The sequence below is a fragment of the Phascolarctos cinereus genome, unplaced genomic scaffold, assembly GCF_003287225.1.
Source record: "Phascolarctos cinereus isolate Bilbo 61053 unplaced genomic scaffold, phaCin_HiC Scaffold_4;HRSCAF=312, whole genome shotgun sequence".
Taxonomy (NCBI): Eukaryota; Metazoa; Chordata; class Mammalia; order Diprotodontia; family Phascolarctidae; genus Phascolarctos; species Phascolarctos cinereus.
Genome location: NW_027555847.1, coordinates 645,168,867 through 645,178,791, shown reverse-complemented (window position 1 = coordinate 645,178,791; position 9,925 = coordinate 645,168,867). Strand labels below are relative to the sequence as shown.

The window sequence follows — 9,925 nt, the reverse complement described above, 5'->3', positions numbered from 1 at the left end:
AATGAGATGGTTGGATTAGAAAACGTCTTATTTCCCCAGGTCTGATCCAAGGCCAGTACTCTTTACCATATTGCCTCAACTATTCTTCCTTTCCCTGGCCTCAGATGATGACCCACCCTCCACTACTAAATTTTGCCTAGTCAATCAATCAATAAACATGTATTAAGTGCCTAAAGATACTGTGCTAAGTTCAGACTTATCAGTTTTCTAGCCTTTGGGCATATGGAATAATAATAAAGACTTAACAAGTCCACAAAAACCATCACCACTAGGGAAAGAATAACTCAAAATATTTCCTACTGATTATGGGTCCATTTTCTCATCTTTATAGTAATATGGTATGTAATCAAGTAAGCTGATAGGTGATCATTATGATACTTATATTTACTTTGCTATATAATTGCACATCAACTAGTAATTTTCATTGAGCAGTGTGGAAACCACAAAGAAATAGGTGCTTTACAAAGACTTATCATTTCAGAAGATAAGACATACACAAAAAACAAAGTGATCTGTGATATATGATTCAAACAGTACTACAGGATTTTAGGGGAAGAAGTAATTGATCACTGAAACTTAACAGAAGGTAAAGTCCAAGGTTTAAAAAAAAAGTTGCTAAAGGAGAAGGGGTTGCATAGCAGTTCCCATGAAAAAGACTTGGGAGTATTCCTGACTGAATGGTGTTAATACTGTGAGGGTCAATGGAATGGAAAAATCGTTAAGTGCTTTTTTTTTTTACCAACAGAATTTCTTTGGGCCAGTCACTTAACTTCTATTTTCCTCAGTTAATGGGGATAATAAATAGCATCTACTTACCTAGGTTATTGTGAGGATCATATGAAATGATATTTGTAAAATGCTTGGTACAGTGCCCAGCCCACAGTAGGCGCTACATAAATGCTAACTGTTATTGCTTACTATGTGCCAAGTTCCATGTTAAGTGCTAAAGATACAAAGAAAAAGTAAAATGCTCTGCTCTCAAGAAGCACACATTCTAAATGGAGATAACATATAGGAGTTCTGCTACAGGGTAGATAGAAAGCCCTAGAGGTCCTTGGAGTGTACTGATCACTCCTCTGTGATATACTCTTCTCTGTTTTCCAGACACCACTCTTTCCTGATTGTCGTTCTACCTGACTGCTCCTGTCTCCTCTGCTGGATCGTCCTCCAGATCAAACCCTCTAGGTTTTCTTCAGGGTTCTGTCCTGGGCCCTCTTCTCTTCTTTCTATGCTACCTCACTTGGTGCTCTCATTGGCTCCCATGGATTTAATGACCATCTCTATGGTGCTGATTCTCAAATCTACCTATCCTACCCCAATCTCTCTGCTGATCTCCAACTGCCATTCAGACTTCTCAAACTGGATGTCTGGTAGAAACCTTATGTCTAAAAAGGAAACTCATTATCTTTCCCCCTAAGCCCTTCCCCCACACACACACATATACATATCTTCCCTATTACAGTAGAGAACTCTACCATCCTCCCAATCCCTCAGGCTCCCAACCAAGGAGTCAGCCTGTATTCCTCACTAGTTCTCATCCTCCAAATCCAATCAGTTGCCAAAGCTTGTCCATTTCACCTTTGCAATATCTCTCCAACATGCCCATTTCTCTCCTCTGACACTGTTACTACTCTGAAACAGACTCTAATCATCTCACACCAGGATTACTGCCATAGCCTGCTGGTGGATCTGCCTACCTAAAGTCCCTTCCCATCCCGATATACCCACCTTTCAGTCACTAATGTGATTTTCCCAAAGCACAGGTCTAAGCCCCTATTCAGTAAACTCCAGTGGTTTCCTATTGCTTCTAGAATCAAATGCAAAATTTTAGATGCTTGTCATCTAAAGCATCATAACCTTCACAACCTAGTTCCCTCCTACCTTTCCAGTTATGTTATATCTTAACTCTTCAATTGACACTGGCCTCTTGGCTGTTCCACAAACAAGACACTCCATCTCTCAGGCATTTTCTCTGGCCTCTATGCCTGGAATGCTCTCCCTCCTCTGCTCCAACTGCTTTTCCCTGGCTTTTAAGTCCCAAAAAATCCCTTCTTTTACTGGAAGATTTCCCCAACCCCTCAACTCCAGTGCTTTCCTTCCATTACTTATCTTCTATTTATTTTGTATATAGCTTTATGTGTGTGTGTGTGTGTGTGTGTGTGTGTGTATGTACACACACACACATAGATACAGATAAACAGAATGTAAGCTCCCATTACATGTCAGCTCTTCGAGCTAAGGGAATGTCTTTTGCTTCTTGTATCTTAAGTGCTTGGCACGGTGGGGGTTTAACAAATGTTTGTCGGTTGGTTGCAGTACAGGGACACATGACAAAGTCTGGGAGTCCAATTGCAGATGGCAGTACCTATGAGTCCAGAGAGTACAAAGGCAAAAATGAACGCAGGATCATAGGTTTACTGCTGGGTGTTTAGAGACCCTGTCAGGATTTTTTTGGTCATACTACTAATATCTGTGACAAGGTATGACATAGTCTCCTTGTGCTCTGATCTCTTAAGACCACATTTGGAGTGCTTTACCATTTTCAAGCAGGGAACTGCTAAAATGAAATAGGTCAGAGGAGGGCAACCAGAAAGGCTGAAGAGGTGGCCCTTCTTGCCCAGGCCAATCCCTCTTCATGTCCCCTTTGTTCCATTTTTTCCAGCAAATTGCCCCCAGAATCACCTCCTCTTCTCCCTTATCTTCACTTTCTTGATTAGCTCTTTTTCCATTGACTGCAAACACATTCATGTTTCCCCCATTATATAACTCAACGGCCATCTAGTTCAATGCATAGCTGAAAGGACTCCCTATTATAACATACCTGTTAAGTGGACATCCAGCCTTGGCTTGAAACCTTTTCATAAGAGATAACACATAACCTTTTCAGGTAATCAAGGCTCTAAATGTTAACCAGTTTTTCCTGATATTAAGCCCGTTTACCTCTTTGCAACTTCCTTGCACTGCTTGCTCCTGACAGAACAAAATAATCTAATGTCTCTTCCACCTTGAAAGTGGTTACAATACTTGAAAATAACGATCATTCTCTCTCTCCTCCCCGTCTTCCCCCTCAAGACTAAATATCCCCAGGTCCTTCCACAGGTGCTTGCATGGCATCCTGGTTGCCTTCTGTATAGTCCCCAACTTTTTAATGTCCAGAATTAAACAGTGCTCAAGATATGGTCTAGCCAAGGCAGAATACAGAGGAACTATCACATTATTTTTGGAAGCTGTTTCTCAATGTAGCCCAAAATGGCATTATGTTCTTTTAGGCTGCATCTTCACGCTGCTGATTCATTGGGTTTGCAGTCCACTAAACTCCCAAACTATCTAAGCATGCTTCTCTCATCCTGTATTTGTAAAGGTGCTCACAACCAAGATTCTGCACTAGTGAAACAGAAACCAAAGGAAATGGGTGAAAGTGACAAGAATACAGATTTCAATGCAATCCCCCATCACTAGAGATGTTTAAACACAGCAGGATGTTTTAGAAGATGATTTATAAAGGACTATTGATTCTCGCTCTGGGTTGTAGCATTTTGTTCTTCTTTGTGGGTTGGTCAGGTTCAATGGGACTGAGCTCTTTTAAAGGATGGTAATCTAAGAAGGTCTTTTGAGCAAGGGGAATGCAAGGTACATAGCACCTTAGAGTCAGGAGATATAGATTTGAGTCTGCTTTGTCAGGAGCTGTCTGTGACTTTCCTGATTAAGTCAGCAGAACAAATCTTATATGAAAGCATACTGTAAAGTATAACACACACTACAGATATAGGGTGATATTATTATTATTATTGTGGGGAAGGGACAATTTGGGCTGAAGCTAAGGATTCACATAACAGTATAGTGAGGGAGAATGCTGTCAGTAGATGTGACCTGCTCTGGAAGACATTGAATACTACCTTATTAAGTCTGGAATTTATTTTGAAGTGGAAAGTTGTTCTTAAAAAATTTTCTTTTGCACAAGGAAGTGACATGTATTTTAGGAAGGGTTAAAAGGTGTGTAAGGATTGCAGAGTAAGGAGGCTAAGAGCAAAGAGATTAATTAGGAAGCCATTACAGAACAAATGTAAGATGAGGGCCTGAGTTAGGAAGGCTAAAGTGCAAATGGCAAGTAAGGGACATGACATAAAGGTAGAAACAAGAGGCCTCATTCACCAACTGAATACCTGCAAAGGCTTAGTGTTATCCTGGGACCTAAACAAAAACACAGTTAGCTTTTTCCTTTTAGGAATTTATAATCTAAAATAAATGTCACAGATATAGATATCAGTACTAAAAGATATAAGTTGAAAACTTCACAATATATAGAAAGCCTGTGTGTGTAGTTCTCAATTATGTACTCAATCTGAAAGAAAAGGACTTGAAAAGAATTTGTTTCAGTACACAAGCTTAAGACCTTTCATAACCTCTGCCAATGGAGAGGGAAATATTTTAATTTAATTTTTTCAATTACTAAAAATCTATTTTCTTTCTTTCCCTCCTTTCTTCCTTGGAAAAAAAAGAAAAGAAAAACAAAAGCTTTGTTTTGACTACGCATAGTAAAGAAAAACAAATTCCTACATTGGCCATTTCCAAAAAAATGTCTCATTCTGTACACATAGAGTCCATCACCTCTCTTTGTCAGGAAAAGCATTGCATGGTTCATCTGAAATCATGCATTTGATCACTGTGTTGATTAGAGTTCTTAGGAAATATTTTAAAATTTCATTTGTAACTAGGATTACCCCAACAGAACCTATTAGAAATCCTCCTGCTATTTCTCGATTCTATGTTTAAGGTTCTCTAGCAAGTGAGCCTTTTGAAAAAAAGCAAATGAAGCAAAATATAACAGTAGTCCAGGGCTGTCCTGATTTATGGACCATTTTATTAGGGGGAAAATTATGTACAATTTTTAAAAATACAAAATTGAAAAATCTTTCATAGTAAAAAATATAGCACTCTTTTATCAAAAGGTAAAAATTTCTTACTATACAGAAATGAATATGTAATATGTTATGTACTACACATTTAACTGAAAATAAACTACATATTCAACTGAAAATAAGTATGGTCCACAAATGAAATAATTTCATAATATACATATATTAATTTACATTTACTATCACTAGAACTTAAATCTATATCAATTAATGAAAAAGAAGAGCATTTCATGTTTGTTTCCCTTAAGAATGTAGAAGTTCAATGCCAAATAAGACAAACAAGATATCAGAATAAATATACAGCTTAGTGACACCTTGAAATGTAATGTAAATTAGAGGTTTTGGTTTTACTTACTCCTCAAGATAGAGTGGATAGATGGATTGGATATAAAATTCTATCCTAAAAATAATATGATCTATTGGGAGTCATAGAAAAGTTATGGGAATAAAATTTAACAGCTCTGTATTTAGTTTAGGAGAAAGGGAGCAAGTGCAAAAGCATGGTTGGTAGCACAATTTAGGTTAATTATAAAGTGTTTCATTTTATGTTTTAAGATTCAGCTTCTTCATCCTCACTTTCATCATCTTCATCTTCATCTTCCCCCTCCTCCTCCTCCTCATCTTCTTCTTCGTCTCCTTCACCCTTTTCTTCTTTAAGCATTTTCAGGTATTTGCTGGCTAAAATCTTCTTTGGTAATATATCTTAAAATAAAAATTGTGGTATCAGCAAACAGTTGTAGTAGACAACCACAAATGCAAATTTCAAAGAGTACCAACTCCTGTTTAAAATGCCTATTTCTATCAGCTTGTAAAGAATGAAAGAATTTAGGGCAGACATTTGGAAAGCAACATAAGAAAAAGAAATGTTAAAAAATATACCTATCACTGACGGTAGACTATACTACTGAATGCCTAGGCAAGCTACTCTCACTGCTTCTAAAATACAGACAGAATATGTACTGCCTTTAGACAATTCTGTAACAGTGTACACAAAGCTAAAATATTTTAAGCTGTGATGCCATATGATAACAAAAAGCAAAAGCAAAGCTTTTGCTAGGGCTGCAAAGAATAGTTTTGATCTTTTTCTGCTGAGTAGAGGCTGAATACTCTGATCTGCTGAAATACCTGTTCTGCTTGCCAAACCTGTCAAGCATTCATCTACCTGCATACATGCTATATTTAGAAACCTGTGGCAGTCTCAATCAGAAAAGGTTCTATTTTCATGACTGTAATATGAAACTCAAACTGTAAACTACTAGACATGTTTACAGGCTGCATCAAAAGCTAAGTACCTGCAAGAAATTGAAAGGTTTCCGACTCTTCTGCAGTATTTGATAAGTCACTGTAAATAAGTGCTTTCTTCTCTTTTCCACTGCCATGTTTATAGGAATAGGTGGCTAGATACTGAACAAAGAGTTCCTAAAATGAGACGGGAAAAGATTAAAATTCAAGAATCATTCTGGTACTTTACATTAGTGCCTATTTTAAATTCAAACTAAGTTCAGAAAACCTCAAGTTTAAATTACATTATAGGCTTTAATATCACTACAGGAGGCACAAGGACATTACACTGTAGTTATCACTTTGATGTTGAGAAGTGTAGCAAATGGTCATTCCACAAAAATGTATTTTAGATTTAGTACTTTAATCAATTATTATCAATGACTGACTAAAAATAAGGGCAATGAATCAGAAATTCAGCCAATGATCAATTACCTAGAGTAATGGAAGAGAAAAGTAATGTAGATTATTAAAAAAAAATCACATTTGGCTCTAGAGATGCAATTTTTTTTACCTTCCATTTGAATATGAGTATATCTGAAGCTCTGGTAATTCACACCACTGCAAACCAGATAATGAAGCCAATGAGTTGGGAGTTGTAAAGCTGGCCAGACTTCTTGCTCCCAGCTCAATTCCTCCATGCTGAGGATAGACAAAAATATCTCTTAAACTGATGCAAAGCACCAGCCTGAACTGTGCTGCACTCCCCCAAAGCTTGGCTTGTCTAGCCCATACTTTCTCAGTCAAGGAGGTAATTAAGGAGGTTTTAGCTTTAAAAGCTAGTAACCCAATAAAGTAAGGACCCCCACAGGTCCCCTGCTTTCCAGCTGCTGCTGGATTAAGCTCATATCAGCAAAGGAGCTGAAAAAAGTCTCTAGTCCAAGCCTTCGTGGTAAGGCCTTAAAATGAATAAGGTGAATAAACCCTATAACTATCTTGAGAAATGGCAGTAACAGGACAAAATTAAACAGGAACCCATTAGCAATGACAAGTTCTAATCAAGAATACCACAAGTGGACTAGGAATCAATTCGGAAATACTTTAGGGGGAAAAAAAAAGATTCTGTGTCAACAAGCACAAAACACTGTGAAAACCTACATTTTTCAACACTAGTCAAGCACTGTTTAGTTTTGAAACCCACTAAAAAGAAAGAGTTCAGAGTAGAAAAAGTGATCATTAAGGGTGAGATACATTTTAAGAAAGATTAAAGCTATTATGATTTGACAGAATGTATACAGCAACCACTACATACAAAATTCCTACAATTCTTTCTCCTTGTAAACGCAGAAAATACAATTACAGCAGGAGGGAGGAACATCTTAAACCTACAGATTGTTAGACACCGATATAAGTTAATAAGAGAAGTTACAGAGTATAATGGAATTTCAGGGTAAATTTGGGGTATAGCTCTGCAGGGTAAATATAAAGATAAGATTGCCAGTAAGAATGTGGATTGCAAATATAAATAGCTTACTAGCTGTGTGAACCTGGGTGAGTCACTCAATTTCTATGTGCTTCAGTTTCCTCACTTGTAAAACAGGAATAACACCACCACCTATTTCTCAGGGTTGTTGTGACGACAAAATTAGATATTTGTAAAGGGCTTGCAAATCTTCAAGCTTCATATAAACGCTAGCCAAGAGGCCTCGCTACGTCTACTAGACTGTCTCTGCTTTTTTACTCCAGCCATAAGGCCCGTGTCTGTCCAAAATCACGGAAAAGTTACATTCTTCCTCTTAACTTTACAATTCAGATTTGTTCTCTAGATTCATTCCGTTCAGACGCGTGCCTTGGAATAGAATTTCTAGGCAGACATAACACAGCTGCAATGGGTCACATTGCATTTGGCCAGGCGAGTCAAGGGCACTTCCAACCAGTGCTGAGGAAGAGCAGAACCTTAAACTTGAGATCTCAGCAGGTAAAGGTCACTCACCCTCCCCCCCAAAAACAAAGCAGAAAAACAACTCATGGATTGATTAATGCGGGCTGACTTTTTTGAAAGCTTTTACCTTAAAAACCCATTATCTTCTGCAATTTCCCTCACTAACCTATGTCAGTATCTTCCTAACAACCTTTATGCTTCAAATGATCTTACTATCTAAATCCCTCCTGCTGTAATTTAGTTCATCTTTTCTGATGAACTATACAGGGGTGGAAGGAGAACCAATCACAGCAACTCTGTATTAAATGGTTTCCATCCGACACGCTTGCAAATATTCTGAACCCAGAACTTCTCCCCACCTTGGCTGTCTCATTTCCCCTGCGTTTTTCCTCCCTGGGTTAGGGTGTCTAGGGTTGCTCCACTTTGGTCTATTGCAACACCATTTGGGGTCCCCCGGGACCTATAGCTCTGCACCCAAGCAGAGCCAACAAACGACTGAAAACTCCGGAACCGCCACGCGGGATGGTTTTCTGCCAAGGCTCCGCCCTCTCCGAATCCCAATGGCCGTCTTTTTTTTTTTTAATTATTTTTTTTTATTTTTTTAAAGCGCATCCCTTCCGAAGGCTCCGAAAGACTATGGGCCAACTGCCCGCGACAGGCGTTCGTGCTCGCGCTCGCGTTAAGCCAGGTAGCGCGCGCGCGCGCGAGTCCGCCGCCGTGGCTCCCAGGGGGCGGCGCGCGAGACGCGGCCGTTGGAGGGAGCTTGGACGCCGCCTCCTTTCCCCCTCCCCCTTCGCTTCCTCCCTTGCCTCCCTGACTCACCGTGGCCTTGGCCGTGAGCACAAGCGCCTCCTGATTGATGCTGGACACCTCCGGGGAACTCTTCATGATCACCCGAATGCGAGACAAGGGTAGCGAGACCAGCCTCTGGTCGCTGCATTTCTCTTTGCAGCCAAACCCATCCGCCATCTTGCCACCCCCGCCCCGGCAGCAGTGGCAGAAAATCGCGCAGCCGCCACTACTCTTGCTGCTGCTGCCGCCGCCGCCGCCGCCGCCGCGGCCCCCGCGGCCCCCGCCCCTTCCGAGATATCCGCAGGGCAGTTTGACAAATAAAGTTCATTGAAAGGGAGCCTTTGTGGGCCGTGGCCTTATGGGAAGCGTAGTTCTCTAGAGGCGGGACCACTGGCCTCAGCAAAGGGCGGGCCCGAGGGAGGTGACCACAAGTCCCATAATGCTCCGCGCCGCGCCGCTGCTCTCGTGGCTTCGGTGAAGGAAGGAGACCGTCAGACCCGCGTGGGTAGTTCGAAATCTGAGGCTACGTTTCTCTGGTCCCGGGAGTCGGTGTCCGAATTCACGTCTCAGCATAAGTTCCGGACGTCAGATATCTGCGGGTCTGCTCTGAGAGAACTGCTGTAGGATCTGTTGTCGTCTTAGTCATCATAGTGTTTGATTTTTCCCAGCTGTAGCACCTGCAGGCGAACTGACCTCAATGACCGAGTACATCAAATCCTAAAACTTCCGCCTTGGAAAGGACCCTAGAAGCGAACCATCTGTTAATTCAAAAAAAGAACAGAACCAAGCATCCAAAGTCCCAGACCCATTTTTATGTCATCCTAAAGAGTAGATGATTTTGTACGAATTTCATAGTAGTTAGTGTTAGAAGGGGGGGGGAAACTGAGGCCCAAAGAAAAGAAATTACTTGTCCGGGTCATCAAAAAACCTCTCGATCCATCCAACCCCGCTAGCTATGGTCCTATATCTCTCCTCTCTTTTGTGGCTAAACTTGAGAATGCAGTTCTACAAACGGTTCTTTCATTTCCTTTTACTCTCTACAGTTTTCGACCTC

At 40.4% G+C, this 9,925-nt stretch overlaps 1 protein-coding gene across 1 annotated transcript; it reads right to left on the bottom strand.

Moving 5' to 3' along the window:
• Positions 1-4,822: 4,822 nt before the first annotated feature.
• Positions 4,823-9,142, bottom strand: CHRAC1 (chromatin accessibility complex subunit 1). Its single transcript, XM_020967068.2, has 3 exons — positions 8,902-9,142; positions 6,209-6,335; positions 4,823-5,618 (listed from the first exon to the last, which is right to left on the bottom strand). Exons 1-3 carry the CDS (start codon positions 9,046-9,048, stop codon positions 5,467-5,469), a joined length of 426 nt encoding a protein of 141 aa, XP_020822727.1. The 5' UTR covers positions 9,049-9,142; the 3' UTR covers positions 4,823-5,466.
• Between the last annotated feature and the right edge of the window lie 783 nt (positions 9,143-9,925).